This window comes from Bos indicus, chromosome 8 (genome assembly GCF_029378745.1).
Source record: "Bos indicus isolate NIAB-ARS_2022 breed Sahiwal x Tharparkar chromosome 8, NIAB-ARS_B.indTharparkar_mat_pri_1.0, whole genome shotgun sequence".
Lineage (NCBI taxonomy): Eukaryota > Metazoa > Chordata > Mammalia > Artiodactyla > Bovidae > Bos > Bos indicus.
The window spans coordinates 98,831,177-98,852,653 of record NC_091767.1 but is presented as its reverse complement, the minus strand read 5'-3'; the positions used below and the strand labels follow the sequence as shown (position 1 = coordinate 98,852,653).

General features: G+C 48.3%; 1 protein-coding gene across 7 annotated transcripts in view; it reads left to right on the top strand.

Moving 5' to 3' along the window:
• The window catches only part of PTPN3 (protein tyrosine phosphatase non-receptor type 3), a 167,643-nt gene extending 154,168 nt beyond the window's left edge, over positions 1–13,475 (top strand). For all 7 annotated transcript variants that reach the window (XM_070795247.1, XM_070795249.1, XM_070795250.1 and 4 more), the window contains 4 exons: positions 5,958–6,086; positions 7,016–7,161; positions 7,619–7,754; positions 9,905–13,475. In XM_070795247.1, the coding sequence (XP_070651348.1) occupies positions 5,958–6,086; positions 7,016–7,161; positions 7,619–7,754; positions 9,905–9,982 (489 nt within the window). In that variant the 3' untranslated portion in view covers positions 9,983–13,475. The remainder of the gene's footprint in view (positions 1–5,957; positions 6,087–7,015; positions 7,162–7,618; positions 7,755–9,904) is intronic.
• Positions 13,476–21,477: the final 8,002 nt, after the last annotated feature.

Here is a 21,477-nt window from a genome sequence, read left to right as displayed (position 1 = left end):
CATGTCGGTGGGGCTCTGGAGCCAGACTCTGTGGGCTCAGAACAGGTTCTTCTGGAGCAAGTTATAAATACTTGACCTGTCTGACCCTCAGCTTCCCTGTACGTAAGCTGTAGATAGTAGTGCCGTCTCAGAGGGTTTGTGGAGACAGAGACAATATATACGGAAAGCTTAGAGAGCTGTCTGTCACAGGTGTCTGGCAAACATTAGCTCTGTGTGTGTGTCCGTCGTTATCATCCCTGGGAGGATTTGCCATCAGATCTGGCCTTTTGTGTGCCTTCACGCTCCTCGGGCTTCCCATCTGTCATCGTTCACCTCGGCCCTCACTCTCGGCTTCTTCTCACTCATAGTGTTGATCAGAATCTCTCCACATAAATCACTGTTTAAAAATATAAAGGCCCTCAAGAGACAACCAGAAGCTCCTCCTAGAACGCTGTGAGTCAGGGGCGTTGCAGACACTCTTCGGGGAGCAGTCGCCGCCTCTCCCAGCTCCGCTTCCAGCCCTTGGCCGTGCCTGCATCTGGTTTACCTAGTTACTGTGAGAACTCGCAGAGGCTTTGCTGGAATCACAAGGCGGCAGGTCTGTGGCATCCCTTTGTCTGGGAGTCTTGCTTTTTGCCTGTTTTTAATTTTTGTTGATATTCTGTTTATGTGTGCTTGTGTGTGATTTTCTGATCTTGTTTTGGAAAGGCAGTGAAGTTACTGGGACCTTTTTTGAACTCCAGGAATGCCAGCTGGCTCGCAGTCCTATCTGCGCTCTCTGTGTTTCTGGATCACCTGCACCTGTCTTGTTCTCTGGCGTCCTGAGTAAGAGGGCAGACGCCAGGGCCACGCTTCCTGAGTTCATACTCCTGCTCTGTCACTCCCTACCTGTGCGGTTTCGGGAACTGGCAGAGCCTCTGCGTGACATGGAATGCGAATGACACCTGTTGTGTATTCAGGAGGCTTCCCAGGTGGCGCTAGTGGTAAAGAACCTGCCTGCCAATGCAGGAGGCACGAGACGCAGGTTCGATCCCTGAGTCGGGAAGATCCCCTGGAGGAGGGCATAGCAACCCACTCCAGTATTCTTGCCTGGAGAAGCCTATGGACATAAGAGTCTGGCGGGCTACAGTCCGCGGGGTTGCAAAGAATCATACAGGACTGAAGCAACTGAGCATGCATGTCCACATTGTGCATTTGTGAGGCAATTGAATGAGTTAATGCAGTCAGCCTTCTTGGAAGAGTACTTGGCACACAATAAATACCATACAGATGTTGGCTAACAGTAACAGTAGTTTGGGTACCACCTTAATTGTTGCTGGGACTACATATATTTTCAGTTCAGTTCAGTCACTCAGTCGTGTCCAACTCTTTGCGACTCCATGAATCGCAGCACGCCAGGCTTCCCTGTCCATCACCAACTCCCGGAGTTCACTCAGACTCACGTCCATCGAGTTGGTGATGCCATCCAGCCATCGTATCCTCTGTCGTCCCCTTCTCCTCCTGCCCCCAATCCCTGCCAGCATCAGAGTCTTTTCCAATGAGCCAACTCTTTGCATGAGGTGGCCAAAGTACTGGAGTTTCAGCTTTTACTGCAGTATTATTATTTTTCTTCACATTGGCTCACCTTTCCTTGCTTTAAAAAATTTGCTTTGAAAGATATGTCTTAAATGGAAGCCCAATATCATTTGCCATAAAAGGGGGGTATGTGTAAAAATGCAAAAGCCACAAGACAATATATATATATATATATATATATATATATTTTTTTTTTTTTTTTAGTTCTACCAGTTTATTGCTACCAACCCATGACCCTCCACCCTCATGCACACATGCTCAGTCATGTAACCCCATGGACTGCAGCCAGCCAGGCTCCTCTGTCCATGGACTTTTCCAGGCAAGAATACTGGAGTGGGTTGCCATTTCCTTCTCCACAAGACAATATTATTAAAGTCTAAATAAATATTCTTACCTTCCAGGCTCTTAACCCGAGGCCTGCTTGCCCACACCCTTGCTTGCTGTTTCCTAAAAAGAGAATTAAAGTATTAAGGTGATAATATTAAAGCTATCCTAGGTCCAAATTGAGACACTCTTCATGGCACACATGGAAAAAAACAGGTTCCCACCATGTGGGTCTATGCAGTTTAATACTCCTAGTGAAGTGTGAAGTGAAGTCACTCAGTTGAGTCCAGCTCTTTGTGACCCCACGGCCTGTAGCTCACCAGGTTCCTCCATCCATGGCATTTTCCAGGAGAGAGTACTGAAGTGGGTTGCCGTTGCCTTCTCCAGGGGATCTTCCCTACCCAGGGATCGAACCTGGGTCTCCCGGATTGTAGGCAGATGCTTTACCGTCTGAGCCACCAGGGAAATTTGTTTAATACTCCTAACCTCCTACCAAATCCCACACTGCAGGCCTTAATCTGGGCCATTCTGGCATTTTATAGATACAAGACATCATGTTTATGCCTTGCTGTCGCCAGAATCTCCCCATATGAAACTGTGCTGTGTGTGCATGTCTGTTCTGTGACTCTGGCAGTGGGGGGAGGGGAGCTGAACACTCCAGGTTTTCTCAGAAACTACCCGTGGAGGTGCCGCTGCCCAAGCTCAGGAGGTCTTCAGCGATGGTGCACTTCCTCAGAGCCAAGACCTGAACCCACAGGGCAGCCGGGCGCTTTCTCCTCACCTGTGTTGGGCCGCTCTTTCCCCTTCTCAGTTGTCTCGGCCCTTCCCAGCTGCAAGGCCATTGTTCTCCATGGAGTCAAGGGAGCTCCAGCAGGCGTGGCTGGTGACAGATCATCTGCCCTGATGGCAGCCCCTTCTTCCCTTCCTTCTGCCCACGCCAGCATGGGAGAAAAGGCCCTTTCTTTCATCCAGGAGGCCTCACTTCCTCCAGCTGCTCTCGAGAGTCCTGCCCCTCCTGCTCTGTCCTGATTGGAGTCCGCTCTGAACCTGAGCTCCTCCGAGGTCTCCTTGTGACCCGGGGCTGGGTGGGGGCGGGGGGTGGGGTGGGGTGTTTGTTTTCCAGCCCTTTCTTCCTAATCGAACCCCTTCCGGCTGGTTCCTTCAGGTTCCTGAGTTAGAGATCTGCATCTCCCGTGAGTCAGAGCATTCCATTCGCCATCTCTGGCCCCAGGAACTGACTTCTGTTGTTTATGGGTGGCTGGAAGCCTGTTCTTCTCAAATCCAGGCTACTATGTGTTTCCTGCCTCTCCTGTTACAGACTCTCAGCTGACCTGAGCCTTTTGTCCCGAGGTCCCTCATCGGGTCACCACCACTGTCCCTGAGTTCCTCCCGATTAGGAGCCAGTCCTCCCGGGCCAGCAGCTCTGTCCCCTGCTTTCCTGAGAGATGAGGCTCTCAGCGTGTCCCATTTGCTTTTTCCCCTGTTCTGCGTTTAGCTGAGCGGCCTCCCGGTGGGCACGTGGCTGGTGGCATCTTCCTCTCCGCTCTGTACTGCTCTCACGTCAACTGCACGGAGCCTCCCCCAGAGGCTGAGGGTCTGGGAGGCACTCCCACCACAGGCTCGCTTTCATTGCCCTCTCCTTTTATTCCCACCCAAAACGTTTTCCATTGTGTTCTCTCTTCAGGTCCATTGTTTCCTCCAAGAGGAAACAGAGCTATAAAGAATGGTCTTTCCATTGAAACACACATCTACGTGTGCCCCACTTCCTATCTGTAGGACAGGACACAAGCAGATTCTGTCTCTGAGCCTCAGTTTACTCTTATGCAAAACAGAGGCAGTGACATTATCCACCTCATATGGTTGTTTTGAGGCCCAGATAAAATAATGTCCATAAAAAGCACCATTTAGTGCTTAGCATATACCGATCAAAAGAAAATAGGTATTAGAGACTTCCCTGGCGGTCCAGTGGTTAGGAATCCATGCTTCCCACTGCAGAAGGCATGCGTTCAATCCCTGGTCAAGGAACTAATATCCCACAAGCCTCAAGGCACAGCCAAAAAAAAAAATAGTCATTAGCATCATCCCTTCCCATAGCAGCAGCATTCATGGAGAAACTGGAGGTCAAAACAGTGAAGTATCTTGGCCAGGATGGCACAGTCAGTTAGTGGAACTTAATAACCAGGAGGGAAATTCAGAATATCCACAAACTTCTTGCTCTTTCTTCTACACCCCCAAATGCTTTGAGATCCAAATCAACCTAAAATCTAGATTTGATTGAGAGGTAAAGAGAGTCCCGTTCTGGTCAGATTCACTGGGAGTCTCTAGAAATAGAGATATTTGTGGTTCAGCCCTGAATGGGCTCATCATTTCAGACAGAAGCTTCCCATCAGCTGTCCTGTGGGCAGGACACCAGGAAGCTTGCAGCAGAGAGCCAAACCCCTTGTGCAGAGGAGGAGGTGGGCACAGACCTGGTGGGCATCCACTCTGCCTCGGGTTCTACAGACAGCTTTCCTTTGTGTCTGAGAGGAGTTGGGAAGTGGTCAAGAACCAAAACCCTCAGGTTTAACATTTACAAGTATATTCTTAGCTCCACCTTCCCAGCAGCATGCTTTAATTCCAAACATTGAGTGTGATGTTTGAAAATAAAAATAGGAAAGCTCTTTCAAATTTTTGTGCATCTGGGGGTTTATACCCCCTCTTCACTTTAAGTAAGCATAATTTTTACCCAAGTCGATGCAGCTGTAGGCTTGGAGAGAAAAAAAATTTTTTTGAATGAGTCAGAATTTGACTGATGGATCGATGATGGGACAGGCAGCTTGACCTTGAACTTTGCTTTGAGGCCAGAGGCAGGAGCGAGACTGCTAGGAAGAGGATGCAGAATTTAGGAAGTGAAAGTGAAAAGTCCGTCAGTTGTGTCCGACTCTTTGCGACCCCGTGGACTGTAGCCCACCAGGCTGTGCTGTCCATGGGATTCTCCAGGCCAGGATACTGGAGTCCATAGCTGTTCCCCTCTCCAGGGGATCTTCCCAACCCAGGGATCGAACCCAGGTCTACCACATTGCAGGCAAATTCTTTACTGTTTTAGCCACCAGGGAAGTTTCTAATACCTCTCCACTGGATCTTCCTGACCCAGGAATCGAACCAAAGTCTCTTACATTGCAGGCAGATTGTTTACCAGCCAAGCTATCAGGGAAGCCCTAGGGTTTGGTAGGGGGAAGAAGAGACTGGGGAGAGGGGTGGGGGCAGGGGGCAGTCCTCCTGTGGGAGGACTCACTGAGTCCCACTGAGCCCGGGTTCCTCCTCTGCCGTCTGCTGAGCATCGGCTCCGTATGAGTCGTCTGTGAAAGCGCTCACGGGACTGTAACAACAGTGATGGCGGCGGCCGCTGACTGTCCCCGCCTTCCCCGCAGTGAGCCGGGCACTGCACACCATCACCTCCAGCCTCTGTCACCATCTGGGAAACAGGTGCCGTCCTGTCTTTCAGGTGAAGAATGCGGAAGTCAGAGAGGTTAAGTAGTAGCAGGTTTGAGGTCACGGGGCTCACAGAGGAGGAGAGAATAATCCTAATGGAGTTCTGTCTGGCTCTCAAATGTACACTCTTAGCGGCCGTGCCTCGAGGCCTTCCTCCTCAAGGGGGTAAGGAGTGGACGATGAAGGACGGATGAGGTAAAAGGGGGAGTTGAGAGCAGGGAAGGGGCAGAGGCCTTGCAGTGGGGGAGGGTGGGGAGCAGAGGTCGCTCCTAAGTCAAGGCCTCTCACGTCTGTCTGAGGCTCTCCTGCCCTTCCAGCAGTTGGACCTGGTGATGAGGAAAGAGTCAGTGCGTTCCTCCTGGAGCTCCAGCAGGGGTGAGAGCTGTGGCCTGGCGCCTGGCAGGCTGACCGTGCCCTTCCTCCTGAACAGTACAGCACAGATGCAGGGCAGAGCGGCCTCTCCCGTGTTTCTTTCCCCGCCAGCAGCTCTCAGAGCATTTAGTACGAGTGAGAGAGTTGTAGCCCAGTGTCCGACCCGTCTGTCCGGTTAACCACTCACGAGCACCCCCATAGCCCAGCCTAACTCCTGCCCTGCGATTCCCTTGCAGACCAAATGTCACCAGTACTGGCCTGATCCCCCTGATGTCATGGAACACGGCAGCTTTCACATCCGCTGTCAGTCAGAGGACTGCACCATCGCGTACGTGTTCCGGGAAATGCTGGTCACCAACACCGAGGTGAGCGGGGCCCGTGTGGCAGGGGCTGTGGGGGGACCCGGGAAGGCGCGAGTTAAAGGCTGGTGCTAAATCAGCATCCACCGTAGGCCCGGGGAGGCCTCTACTTCTGGGTCAGTCTGGGTTTTCAGCCGGTGAGCATTTCAGTAGATGTGCAAGGTTGCCTGGAAAAGAGCCAGCATCTGTGTTCACAGCAGCGTATTCACAACAGCCCACGGGGGAGACAGCCCAGGTGTCCACTGACAGATAAACAGAACGTGGTATATTCATACCGTGGAATCCTAGTCCCCCCACAAAGAAGGAGATTCTAACCCATGCTGCAGCATGGCTGAACCTGGAAGACGTTGTAATGAGTGGAAGAAGCCAGACACAAAAGGACAAATACCATGTGACTCCTGGAGTAGTCATTTCAGAGACAGAAGTAGGATGGCGGTTGCCAGGGCTGCAAGGCTGTGGGACGAAGAGTTAGTGTTTAATGGGCATGCTGTTTCAGTTTGGGAAGCTGAAAAGCTCCTAGGAAGAGTGGTGAGGGTTGCACAACTTTGCCAATGTACTTAATGCCACTGAACTATGCAGTTAATAATGTTTAAAATGGTAGACTTCTTGTTATGTATATTTTGCCCATTAAAAAAAAAAAAAAGCCAATGTGGGTGGCCTTGACAGCAAGTACCATGGGAGCAACCAGGAAGAGATGGCTGTGGGCAGAAGTGGTGGAGAGCCATCGGGCAGGAGGTGGCCTAGAGACAGGGCGGGCCTGGGAGCATCGGGGAGGCAGGTGGGTGGGAGTGGGCAGGGCGCATGGCCGGGAGATCCCCAGTGGGCAGAAGAGCGTCCAGAGACAGGAGCTCACTGGCTGGAGGCTGGGAGGGGGCCGGGGTCCTCCTGCCCACCAGTCCAGATAGACTCAGCGAGGCTCCCCTGCCCCTTCGCAGACGGGGGAGGAACACACAGTGACCCATCTCCAGTACGTGGCCTGGCCAGACCACGGTGTCCCCGATGACTCCTCAGACTTTCTGGAATTTGTGAACTACGTGCGGTCCCTGAGAGTGGACGGTGAGCCTGTCCTGGTTCACTGCAGGTACTGTGGCTTGTTGACCTGGTTTTACCAATACTCATACTCCTTGGGCGAGGCCTGGAGACAGTTGGCAGGCATCAAACCCACCTACATCCCACAAGACTCAATATGCACTTATAAGGCTCTGGTTGCTTTCTGTCTTCACTCTGTCCAAAGATTTGGACAAATTCTGACTGCACCCTAGAACTGGACAACAGAGTCCCTACCTCGTCTTTCCCTCTGTTCCTGTGGTAGATGTGCAGGAGATGGGGGTGGAGTTTGCACAGAAAGATGGGTTTCTTCCCATTGGTTTTATAAGCCTCTGGCCTGTTTGGGAGCATGCCCTGAGCATGTGTTCCATGTCCTTTGAAGGTCAGGGAGGAGAACTCCATCTGAGTAAAATGGGAACTGGCGAGGAGCTGAGCTGGGCTGTGCAGAAATGCTGTCTGAGCAAATTCTGCCTCTGCTTCTCTTTCCCCAGTGCTGGGATAGGTCGAACCGGTGTCTTGGTCACCATGGAAACAGCCATGTGCATGATCGAGAGGAACCTGCCTGTTTACCCACTGGATATTGTTCGGAAAATGCGAGACCAGCGCGCCATGATGGTGCAGACATCAGTGAGTAGAAATCTAACAATAAAAATACTAACAATGGCCAGGCCTGTACAAAGGGCTTTGCAAGTCAAGAGACCAAGGCCCCAGGGGACTGAGTCACTCGCCCATGGTCACAGAGCTCGTCAGGGGCTGAGCAGTTCAGTTCCAACGCCCATCCCATCTGGCCTCTGCGGCTTGCTGCCCTCCACTTCTCCTGCCGCAGTTTGTTTCCTGACAGCCACTTGCTCCCTGCCGACCAGGGAGTAGCCCTGACTGCCCTCTGCACTGTCAAGCCACTGACCGATCATCACCTTTCTGTCAGAAGTAAGCAGGGGTCACCTGAGGGTTTCACCCCACCCACCTAGACGTTTCACAGGGCCCCACTCTCTCCCACTCTGGGCTGTCTTCCCCTTGGTACCCAGAGCTGCCGGTGTCCTCAAGAGGAAATAATCTGGGGACTTCTTTGGTGATCAGTGGTTACGATTCTACCTTCCAGTAGACATGAGTTCAATCCCTGGCTAGGAAATTAAGATCTAGGTGCCTCATGGTGCAGGCCAAAAAAAGAGGAAATATTCTGGTTTCCCCTAGATCTACAAGAGGGGCAGGGGGCTCTGGGGAAGTGCACGATTCACTCTTCCCCATGTACAGGGCCACCTTTGAATAGTCCCTTAACCTCTCTAAGCCTCAGTGTCCCCATCTGCAAAATAAAGACCACCCCCTATTCATTCATTCATCCCTTCAACAGATAGTGCACCAACAGGAGAGGCCTGAGCTTTTATCCAGCAGGACTGGCTCAGTTGACTGTGAATCTCAGCAGCAGTGAGAGAAGTCCAAGAGGAGCCTGAGAATTCAGGAAGAGTTTCTGAAGCTGACTTGGAAAGGCAGGGCTTTCTAGAGGAAAGGCCTCCAGAACACCCCACACACCCCCACACCTACCCACCCCACCCCTGATGGATGAGGAGGAGTTAGCAGAGAAGAGAGCGGGACTTGCACACAGCTCTGTGTCCTCACAGGCTCATGGCCTACGTTCGTAAGATTTCTCTAATGATTATGAGCTCTTGTTTTTTTTTTTTTTTTTTTTTTTACATTTCTTTACAATGTTGTGTGAGTTTCTGCTGTACAGTAACGTGAATCGGCTATAAGTAGACAGATATCCCCTCCCTCCCACTTACCCATCCATCCCGACCCCACTGGGTCATCACAGGAGCTCTTGTTTTAAATTCATGTGCACTCCTGGGTGGCCCTAGTGGTAAAGAACCCACCTGCCAATGCAGGAGATGTAAGAGACGCAGGTTCAGTCCCTGGGTCGGGAAGATCCCCTGGAGAAGGGCATGGCAACCCACTCCAGTATTCTTGCCTGGAGAATCCCTTCTATGAGAAGCCTTTCGGGCTACAGTCCATGGGGTTGCAAGGAGTCGGATACGACTGAAGCGACTTAGTGTGCACGCACCCAAGAAATCTGGTTAAGAAAAGAAAAAAGTTGTTAAGACTATTCTCTGCCCGGTTTTGTGGTATGGAGGACCTCATTGTTAGTTTAAAAAAAACTGTTTCAAGTGTATCTTCTGGACACATTTTCCTAGCTGGGGCAGCTCAGTCTGAGGCTTTCCTTCACCCTGAACACATCCCTCAAATAAGTCTCAGGGGTTTGTTAATGAAAAGAACCGTATCCTGCAGAGTGACTTCCAGTGGCTGTCCTTTCAAAAAGACAAAGTCCAGACCCCTGACCCCAGTGCGGGGGTCCCCCACAATGAGGTCCCAGCCCACCTGTGCAGCCTCCCTCCAGTGCCCCCACACCCAAGTGTTCCAGGCCGGGACCATGATCCCTGACCCTGCTCCTCTGAGCGAGCATCTTTGTCAGAGTGGCACGCTGGTGCATCTGCTGGAAGGGCCACCCTGCAGCGACCTTTGTCCCTTCTGGACTTCCCCAGACTGCTGGTCCCCCTCCGCTGAGTTGCCCAGCCCTCCCTGGGAGCTACCCCAGCCCTTGTCACACAGAACAGTGAACTCACAGGTGTGTCCAGTCCACTCTGTGCCCCTGGATGTAACCCAGGGCCGGGCCCAACTTGAGCTGGAGCTCAGGGTGTTTATAAATGAGGTGAAAGAATAACTGTGTCTGGGGTGAGAGGCTGTGTTTGTGGAGCTGCTGGCTTGACGGGCTTTCATGTCCTCCCCAGAGCCAGTACAAGTTCGTGTGTGAAGCGATCCTTCGCGTTTATGAAGAAGGCTTAGTCCAGATGCTGGATCCCAGTTAAGACTGCTGTGAAGACGTTCATTCCTCTTTCCCCGGGGCATCCTCCTTCTCTCTGGAAGCGGCAAGAGGAACCAGTAGGCTGTGGGAAAGGAGTGAGCACATTTGACCCAGGCACTTTAAATTTCTATTAAAAAAAAAAGGTATCGTGTACATAAGAACTGTGTAGGTAACGCATGCGGTTATAGCATCATACAGGCCCGCGCCTGCTCTGGACAGAACTAAGCGGAAGGGGAGCTCAGTCTGGGGCCTGTCCTAATGCCTTCCTCTCTCTCCATCTCCATATTCCTGTAAACCATCCTTGGGCAGTTGGGAGAGGACACCAGCCATGCTGTGGGCCTCCCATAAGCAAGATGGTGTGGCTGTTCAGAGTTATTTGGATGCGTTGTGTGTCTAGGACTAAGAGCTGAGCTTTCCGTGGGTCTGGGCGGAGCTGAAACAGTGTTCACCAGCCTCAGTGATGCTCGGGGGACCCCATGAAAGTACTGAGTGGCAGGGGATGGGGTGCCAGGCAGAGGACGAGCAGTGCCTTTGTGCCCTTGTGCCCTCCCTTCCTTTGTCCAGTCTCCCTGCCACGTCTGCCATTGGCGTTTCTGAGAATCGTGTCCACGTGCCCTGCCTCCTCCCTGCATTAGTGACCCTCCTCAGGTTCCCACCAGTGCCTGAACTGGACGAGCAGTGCAGGTTTCAGGTGAGTCTCCAGCTGAGACCCTGAGAGAGGACTCCCGGTGTCACCCCGCGTGTTAGCTTTCGGAGCAGGCGCCTCTTGTGCCTGCCTCCCTCCTGCTGCACACCCAGCGCCCAGGACTGGAATCATCCACTACTGAATCTAATACATGGATTGCTGCTACTTTGAGCTATTACACTTGAACCATTACGATTTTCCTGAGGGGAGATGGGATGTCATCTAAATATTCAGAATCTTTGGCCCTTCTGAGGAAAGATCTAGATGTTGAACCATGGGAAACCCAGCTTCGAGAGGGTTGCCTTTGGATGTGTGTGTGTGTGTTGTGTTGTGTGTGTGTGCCCACGGGTGAGTGTCTCTCAGGATTCCTAACTTGATTCAAATTACAGTTGAGTTTATATAAATGAGTCTCTGTATAGAAGAACAAACGTGTGCATTCACTCTTAGTCACAATGGTCTCCGTTTCATTTCAAAGGAGAGGATCAGACTATCTGAATATAAACACAATTTGATGTTAATTTATTCTAAGTACACCAAGATTTTGATTGTCCTAAAGAATTCTGCCTTTGTTAATACTGTGTTAATTTTTTTTTTTAATTTGTGCCAGGATTGTAGCAAATTATTATTTAAGGAAAATAAATTACGTGAAAATTCGAACATGGTATTTTGAAATAGTGGTTTTATGTATCCAGAAAAAGCAGCTAACTAAGTATCCAGTTTCTTGACGGGATTTATAGAAAAAGGATGGTTCCATGTTACAGCACACTGAAATGAGGCCGTTTTGATGTTTAGCAAACTCCAGACCAACTGAGCAAAAACGTTTCCTGGTCACAAGATGGGTAAAGACCTTTACGTAGGGGCCAGGTTTCTAAAGTTCTTTGTCTCCAGATCTAGCATATTTACTGCATTCTTTCCATCTTTTCCCCACTACATTTTACTGTTAAATGACAAGGGTTGGGGGAGCTGTGTACAGTGTCATAACCCACTCTGGGCAACAGGAGATGACGAAGCCCCAGCCTTGTCAGCATGGTGCCAGGCTAGCTGAGTGTAGCAGCAAGGCTTGGAGCTAAGGGCTGGGAGATCTAGTTTCTGATTCCACTCAACAGCTAGCCCTGGGCCTAGTCACCTGAAAGCTTTACTTCCATTTTCTCATCTGTAAAGTAGGCGAACTAGATAATACTGAGGACTCTAGGTCAAATACGAGGATTGAATGAGATCACGCTGTTAAAGTTTTCATCAGCTGGAATCTGACTCTGCTCTGGATGCATTACTTGGAAAAATTAATTTATTAGTGACTAGCCCCCAAATCCATGAAACAGAAGTAGAATCACTGGGGTTTTTGTAAGAGGAAATCGCTTTTATTCTCAAGAGAACCAAGGGCACAAAGGAATATCGTACAAGTACTTCTATTCAATCTGGACTCAGAAAATTCCATCAGCCAGGCACCAGAAAAGAGAGAAGCCTGAAGTAAATTAAAATGCCATCAGGATATTGAGCAAATCATTGCCATTTGATTTAAAAAAAAAAAAAGGCGTCACCACCCTGTGTATAAAAAGCTTGCGAAGTTTAAATGAGTTTGGAGATTTGTGTTTGTGTGTGTGTGTGTTTTTTTTAAAGAAACGCATTGTTTAATATGGTTGCAGAAATGCTGCCATTATTTTACATCAATTTCCCAAAAGTTTACCAAAGATTGCCACCAGCCTTTTTCCGCCACTGTGCAGGCCAGTAGTTCAGACTCAGCAGATGTGACCAGGAACAAAATCCATGCAATCCTGGGGAAGAACAAGACAAGACAAGAGAATTATCAAAAGGAGTAAAATGTGCAAGTACATATTATAGATGCTACTGATCAAATTGGGGAGTTCAAGATTTCGGCTTCACTACCTTATACACTTACACAATTGGACCTAAGAAGCCCTTTTCAGCTGTAAGTGAAGAACTTCATCAAAATCAGGATAAATAGTTTGCCCAGGAAATTGGAGTATGCATGGAGAAGACATTTACATCCTGCATTCTGGCGCTCTCGGAAGATCTAATTAGGCATCAGTGTGCAGACATAAGACGGGAGGTCTCTCCTGATGTCACTCCTGAGAACCTGCGCTTGACGTTGTTTGACTTCCCAGAAGAAGAGACTCAACTCAGTTCAGTTAGAGAACAAACTTGGGCTGGTCTTCAGTTCCTACCACAGTAATTTCATTTTTCACTTTGCTTTGAGACGAGCATAGAGGCTGTTGCTGCAGTTGCTGGTTGACGTTTTTTTGTTCCTCACAGAAGTTATGATAGAACCAGAGGCATCGAAGAGGCAGTGTCAATGGGGAGAGGCAGTTAGAGGCAGGATGTGGGTCCAGACTAGACTTAGACAAGACACGCCACGCTTGGCCCTCACTTTCCTCATCAGTAAAAGGGAGGTTGGGCTAGACTAGATGAGCCCTCAACGTCTACCATTCTGGGAGTCTGTCTTCCAGAGAATTGAGATTAATCCTAAGCCCAAGCCTCCAGTAAGCTACGAGAGAGAGATGTATCACATTTCTAGAACTTGTCTCCAAGAGCTGGTCCCTCATCTCTTGGCAAAGAGTCTGACTTTAGTCTGAGGAGCCAAGCAGGGGCTGGGGGCTGTCCAGCATCTCTGATAACTCACGTTCCATCTGGAACAACCAAGGGATTTGTGTTAAGTCGTGTCGTTTTGAAAAGTATCTTAATTGATCAGCAATATTTTGTCTGTAAATTTGGAATGTTTTTCATTCTGGCCTGTTCTTACAGTGACTCTGCTGAAATACAATTTGATCAATATAAAAACATTCAAGCTATGCAACACTGTTATTGTGTGTTGATACTTTTATTCTGATGTCTTGATTTTCTGGACATGTTTTCTCATTTTGTTTGCTTTTTTTTTTTTTAAAGTAAATGTTAACCCTCTTGGAGGAGATTGCTCTGTGCCAGTCTCTACCTTCCCTCTGGTCAGAAGCATGACCACGGACAGCCTTGACCTGTGTGACAGGCTCTAGATCAGAATCCAGTTCAGCTGTCATGACAACAGTAGTTTACACAAAGGGGGAATCTCTTTGCCCACTATCGGGCAGGACTGCCAGGTGGGTCCATGATCCCTAGGGTCCCAGGTTCTTTCTGACTTGTTGCTCGGCCCTCCCCAGTATGCAGCCATCTACACTGAGGTCCGCGATGGCGGCTCCAGCCACGTTCACATTCCAGCGGGCAGAATGGAGGAGGGGGAGGAAAAAGCAAGACGTGTTCCTTAGGGTGTTTCATGTGGATGTTGTACATTTCACTGATCTGAACGTACAGGGAAATACCTACAGCACAGAAGTCTGGGAAAGGTAGTTTTTATTCCCAGATGCTATGTGCCTAATTGAAATGCAGGAGTTCTATTTCTGAGGAACAAGGAAAGGATGGGCTTGAGGGACAATTAGTGGTCTCTGCCATAGCTCAGTCCTGTGGTGTCACCTTCCTTAGCTCATGTGGCGCCCGTGCCTCCTCTCCCCTCAGGTGAATAACCTAAGCCCCTTCCAGATATGGCATGGATCTAAAATGAAAATCTTGTTTGAATGATCTGTGGTCTTCTCCGTCAGCTCTGGGTGACTTCTTGTGGTCTAATGACCTATAAACTCAAGTTATCTTCTCCCAAGGCATCCCATAAACAGGAGTGAAGTAGAAACAGGCAAACAGCCATTGAAAACTCAATGAACAGGACACACTACCGCGGGTGGTTATCCACTCCCACTGCAGGAATAGTGAAGATGCTTCTGGCAGGCCAGCAAGTCCTTTGGATAGCCACCTGCCATAGCAGTCCCACTCTCCAGGAGGGCCTCCTTGCCCATTGACCTTCATGGCCATATCCAAGGTGGGACTGTAGAGCTTCTGTAGCCCTGCTTACTCCTGGGGCAGTTTGGGGCGGACCAAGGGTTATAGTTTCTCTGCCAATAGAATTCCACCGAGTACCCACAGCCAAAGATCTGGTCTAGCCCAGTGTTCTCTGTTCTTCCTGTGCCTCATCTCAACTTAAAGATCGTGACCTTAGGGCCTCCTGACCAAGACGTTTGAGGGAGGAGGGCAACACCTTCAGTCTGATCTTTGGAGCTACTGGTTCGTGTTTTCTGGCAAAGAAGTCTTGACAGTGGCTTGCTGCCGCCAGTCTTGTCTCCTGCTCAGGCTGCCACTTCAAGGCCACTGTTTCTAATAGCTGCAGTTTGGCAAAAGGCAATTGGCATTGTCTGCTTCAAGACCTCAATCAGTTTTGAGCACAGGCTCCAGCCAGTGCCTCCCTTAGTAAAGCAGGATTGTCTTCCATCTCTGCTGCAGTCTGGCTGGCTCTAGCCCTTGTTCATCCCAGTTTTATATGACTTTGTGAAAAGCAACAAGGAACAGCGTTCACCCTTTGGCACTCTCCTACCATTTCCTCTATGGCCATACCCTCAGTCAGCATGTGGTCCATCCAATTTCATCAAATGTTTAACCATTATATAAAAGATAGTATCTATTCTTGCCATCCACAGCCTCCTAATTCCACTAAGCTAGTGCTATGTTTTAAATGTTGTTAGCAGCATCCTATCCAAAGTAGCAAAGTGGAAGCAAAGTTGGAGCAAAGTGGAAGTTTATTTCTCACATAAAGATAGGAGTCCAGAGCTGGTACGATGGCTCCACGGTGATTGGGACCTATGCTCCTCCAATCCTCAACATACACTTTCACCTCATAATCCAAAATGGCTGATATAGCTCCAGCCATCACATCCATATTCCAGCCAGAAAAAAAGAGGAAAATAGAGAAGGGGGAAAGAATGCCCTTTCCCTTTAAAGATACTTCCTGAACATTCCATAGGCTACTCAGAATAACACACAGTTGGCCAGAACTTCATCATGTGGGTACACTTAGCCACAAAGGGGTTAAGACATGTAGTCCTTACTGTGGATGGCACTCAGTCTGGCTAAAATTCGGGAGTTTTATTATTGAAGAAGGGGAAATGATTATTAGGGAAAAAATTCCAGCCTCTCCTGCAGATTCCTTGACTTCAGATCTAGTGTAGGGCTGGCATATGAGGAGCTAATAGTCCTAAGACCCAGCATACAGGAACAAGCAATTATGTCATTTAAGCAAAACTGACCCACCATCTTGAAGAACAACACTGACAGCTCCTAACATGATCAGCCCCCATACGTTACATACATGAATCATTTGGCTAAGAATAGACTGATCACAAACTTAACCTCTTTTCTAAAACCCCAGATCGCCACCCATTCCCAAACTCCAAATTATACAGGTCATTCTTCTTCTATGGCCACCCTGTATCCTTTGCTGGTTAGTCCCAAAGCCTCTGGATTCCTCTCGTGGTTGAGGAAGGCTCCAGAATTTCTCCTTAGGCTGCCCCAGGGCTTCCAACATCATTGTCCAAAACAGGAAGAGCCAGAGAAGAAGACCTGTTGGGATGTGGTGGCAGAGATCCGGGGAGGAGGGATGGTGGCAGTGAAGGCAGTAGGTGGTCGTAGTTTAGACATATTTGAGAGGAAGGAGTATGGCTTAATAACGTGTGCCAGGGGAGGAGCCATGGAGGGGGCCAGTTTCAAAGCTGGGCAACTGGGTGGGTATGGATGCTGCAAACAAGAAGTAGGTGTGGAGAAGACAACAGATTGTTCTTTGGGTCTGAGATCTAACATTAGGGACATGTGTAACCAATCTGAGTCTCACACAGCTATGTCTGAACGTGGAAGTTTATTCTTAAAATTGATGTCGACATTTCTGGGTCTTGAGCACTCTATATAAACAGCCACAGTAAATGTCTTATGTGCCATTCTTATTTGAATTTTAATCCATTCAAGTGATTTCTGTAATAAAATCCAATTATTAAAGTAGCCCGTTTTGGGGTGAATGTGCAGTTGTCTTTGCCTCCTTGGACTGAGATAACAAAATACCACTGACCAGGAGGCTTAAACAGCAGACATTTATTTCTCATGGCTCTGGACCCTGAGAAGTCCAAGATCAAGGTGCCAGCAGATTTATTAATTGGTAAGCGTTCTCTTCCTGGCTTGCAGACAGCCACCTTCCTGCGGTGTCCTCATGTGATGGAGGGGGAGCCCTGGTGCCCCTTCTTTTTATAAGGGCACTATTCCCATCACAGGGGCCCCTCATGACCTCATCTCAACCTAAATATCTTCTGAAGGCCCCATCTGCGAATACCATCACCTGGGGAGTTAAGCTTCAACATAGGAATTTGGAGGAGGATGTAAGTCAGTCCATAGCAGCAAATTCTTATTTGATCATGTAATCAGAGGTTCAAGTTCTCTCTGAATTTCTTTCCTCACCCCTCCTCTTCCTACCTGAACACTCAGAGACCTCACTCCCCTCTAGAGCCCCACAGACAAGACAGGTTGAGGGCACAGCACACTGGGACTAAGAGAGGTCCCCAACCTCGGTCTGGATGTCAGCCTCTGGGGGCCGGTGTTCTCAGCACAGGTGTTATGCATGATTTTCTTTAGTGGTGGTAACCGTTACCCTGACTCCCTCCAGCCCAAGGGAACAGCCCTCTTTCTCCTTCCTGGAAGGGTGGGGTAATGGAGTGGGGCAGGATGTGGGGATACCCTCCTTCAGCTCCCATCAGTGGTACCCACCCCAGCATACTTCCAGAATCATATATTCCATCCCTCAGCCAGGTGGCTCCTGGGTAACTGCACGTTTTTGGCATCTCTGTTCCTCCATCAGTGACGATACAAATCACATCCCCAGAGTTGTACCCAGTGACAGTTCCCATCATGCTTTCTCACATTGACCAGGGGAAACATTGGGTCATCTGTCCTGCTCTGGAGCCCCACAGAAAACCCTTCAGTGCTTGATGGGTTCCTGGCCTAGGCTGAAACACCCTGCCCCACCCAGAAGTCCATCCACTTCTCACTTGTATTTTGGGAAATGAGTCTACCAGAACTGCTCGTCGGCCACCTGGTGCCAAGCCTGAGATTCTGATGAACATTTTCTGAAAATAAGCCTCATGCCTCAGAGGCTTTAACTTGCAACTCATTATTTAATGCCAAAGTGAAAGTGAGTGAAGTCGCTCAGTCGTGTCCGACTCGTGACCCCATGGACTGTAGCCTACCAGGTTCCTCCGTCCAAGGGATTTTCCAGGCAAGAATACTGGAGTGGGTTGCCATTTCCTTCTTCAGGAGATCTTCCCAACCCAGGGATTGAACCCGGGTCTCCTGCATTGTAGGCAGACGCCTTACCGTCTGAGCCACCAGGGAAGCTTAATGCCAAGCAGACACTTAAGAATACAGGGAGGAAATATCTCTCCCCTGGCCTCTTCCTGCTACACACACACACACACACGCACACACACACACACACACACACACACACACACACGCAGGAAGGGTGGTGAGTGGTACTCTGAAGTGGTGTGGCCAGTGTCAATGTGAAAATCAGATCTCCAAATTGGTCCCTGTGGATGCCACTGCCACTGTCCCTAAGTACGGAACATGGCAGGAACTCCTGACACCACTGAAGCCCATCCCACTTTGGATACTGGATGGAGCTGACCCTGCAGCTGCCCCCCTCACAAAATGAACCCTCACAGTCCCTGCAGCCTGTCCTCTCTGAGTCCTGGGGCAGGTGCTTCTCATTGGCAGAGTCCAGCTCATGAGCCCAGGCCTAGCTGCAAAGGAGGCTGGAAAGCAAACGTGTGGCATTTTCAGGGTGTGTAATGGGAGATATGGGAGGTGATATCTGCCTCCTATTGTAGAAGGGTTTCCAAATTTAGAAGCTGGGTAACCAAAGCCAGATGCCCACTATAATCCACTCCTTTTGCCACCTAATACCCAAACTCCTCAAGCATAACAGTGCACCTGCCTGACATGAAATAACCATCCCTTATATAACTGAAATCTGCTCACTCCTCCCACAAAGATGTCAAGCAGAACAGACATCAATTACAGCAACAGTGATTCCTTTTCTCCCGGGTCATGATCTATCTCAATTTCCTATACTCTGTGGTCTAAATTGTATATGACAGCTATCAGCAGATCCTATAAAAGAGTACAAGAAAAAGAAGAATTAGATTAAATATTTTAAAATATACACAACACATCTAGGGGAATGGGGGACTACAACAGAACTACCTGGTGACTCACTGGAAAAGATCCTGATGCTGGGAATGATTGGGGGCAGGAGGAAAAGGGGGGCAACAGAGGATGAGGCGGTTGGATGGCATCACCAACTCAATGGACACGAGTTTGAGCAAGCTCCAGGAGAGGGTGAAAGACAGGAAAGCCTGCTGCAGTCCATGGGGTTGCAAAGAGTGAGACATGACTCTGTAACTGAACAACAGCAACATCTTGGTGTGAAGATAGCTGCCTGGGCTCTATCCAGAGTATGAGGTCAGAGTGACCTTCAAGGCTCCGGCCAGGAACTTAGCTCTTAGATTTCACTGGCATCAGGTACACAGTTTTGGTTGCAGTGAGAGACCTACCTGGCAGAGGCAGAGGTGTGCAACTGAGAACAGGCTTGATAGTAATCAAGACCAGTAAGTCAAGTTTCTGAACAAAAGTTATGCATGCTGTTTATAAACCAACCATAAAAACTCAGAAACCCGAAACAAAAACAACTGAGAAATACCTAGAAAAATGTGTTCTAAAAGCATTTTTAAAAGTTACTGTCCTTCAGCAGTCCTTCGTTTCTTGTATTACATCCAGATTGTCCTCAACAATAAAAAGCTTGCATGGATTCTATTTTTGCCTTATGTAGGCATTGTCCAAAAGCTCAGGAAGAGGTGATCTCTTCCCCCCAGACACCACCACGTCCAAATTCCTGTATGTCTATATTTCACTACTTAAGTAAGTTGGTGAGCCTTCCCCCACAAATCCTTTTATCATCTTCTTTCTGCCTATAAAAAAACCCTCCTCTCTCTCTCTCCTTCATAACATCAAGAACTAAAAAAAGTTCATAACAGTTCATAACCTTCATAAAGGGTGAAAAGTGGAAACCACCCAAATGTCCATCAGCTGTTGGATGGATAAACAATTTGTGGTCTAGCCATACAGTGGAATATTATTTGGCCATAAAAAAGAAAGAAGCTCTGATACATGCTACAACATGGATGAACTTTGAAAACATGCTAAGTGAATGAAGCCAGACATAAAGGGTCACATTCTGGGGACTTCCCTGGTGGTCTAGCAGTTAAGACCCTGTGCTCCCAATGTAGGGGGCCAGTGTTCAATAGCTACTCAGGGGAATGCACACGCCATAGTGAAGATCTCGTGCTTGATAACAAAGATCCCATGTGCTGCAACTAAGACTCGGCACAGCCAAATAAATAATTCGTTTTTTTAAAAGTCACATACTGTGTGCTTGTATTTATGTATGTTATTCAGAAAAAGCAAATACATGGAGACAGAAAGTAAATCAGAAGTTGCCAGGGGCTGGGAGGAAGTGGAAGGGGTGGTGACTGCTAATGAGTATAGAGTTTCTTTGGGGAGATGGTGAAACTGTTCTGAAATTAGAGAGTGGTGATGGGGCTTCCTAGGTGGTGCTAGTGGTAAAAGAAGCTGCCTGCCAATGCAAGGAGATGCAGGAGACATGGGTTTGATCCCTAAGTAAGGAAGATCCCTGGAGGAGGGCATGGCAACCCACTCCAGTATTCTTGCCTGGAGAATCCCCATGGACTGAGGAGCCCGGCCGGCTACAGTCCACGAGGTCGCAAAGAGTCGGACACGACAGAAGCACAATGGCTGTACAATGTTGTGAATAAATGAAAAAATATGGAATTGTACACTTTGAAATGGTGAATTTTATCTTATGTGAATTTAGTTCCATTTCTTTAACTGTTAAAAAAGAAACCAACTAAACTAAAAATCAGTGTCACAGCTCCCAGGCAGGAGAGCCTAAGCTGTTCTGAGGAGTAGGTGGCTGCAGATGTCAAAACCACAAAACCATCTGCAGACCCACCAACCCAGTTGTGGGTCTTCTGGGAATCTGACGTCACTTCTGGGAATCTGACCTAAGGGAATAATTTAAGGGTCTTGTCTTATGTTATCAAGACAGTTTTAAAATATATTCTTGCATCGAGATATTTTTATAATAGTGAAAATTTGGAAGCAATCTCAATGCCCATCGGTCTGAGTCTGTTTCAGTAGAGTTTGGTGCATTTTTGTTACAGGATACTGAGCATCTCTGAAAGTCACAGTAGATAGCATATACAGAAAGAATCCAGCATATTTTGATAAGTGATACAGGATACAGAAGAGTATTACTGTGTGATTTTAACTTTAGATACAGTCAGTATAGTGTGGTAGCCAAGAATATAGATTTGAGAGCAAAACCACCTAGATTCAAACCCCAACTCCTTACCATTTGCCAGTTTAAGTCCATGGGTTAGATAGCTAACCTCTCTGAGCCTGTGTTCGCTAACCTTTCCATGCTTTTCTAAGCTTCAGTTTTCTCACCTGTTATACTGGAAGTAATAATACCTATGTCAAAGGGTTGTGGTGAAGAGTGAGTTATTATGCAGAAAATTAAACCATTTGTGACATATAATGAATAGATAGATGATAGGTAGATGACAGATCAAAGAGATAGATAAAAGATCAAAGAGATAGATCAAAGAGATAAAAAGAGATCAAAGATAAATAGATACACAGATGATAGTCAAAAGTGAGGGAGCAGGGAATCCCAATGTGCTAAGACTGACTGTCTCGAGGGATAGGGTAGTAGGTGAATCTCCTTTTCTTTTTGCTTATTGGTATAGCCTAAATCTCTGTACTGAACATGAAAGTGAAGGTTGCTCAGTCGTGTTCATCTCTTTGCCACCAAATGGACTATACAG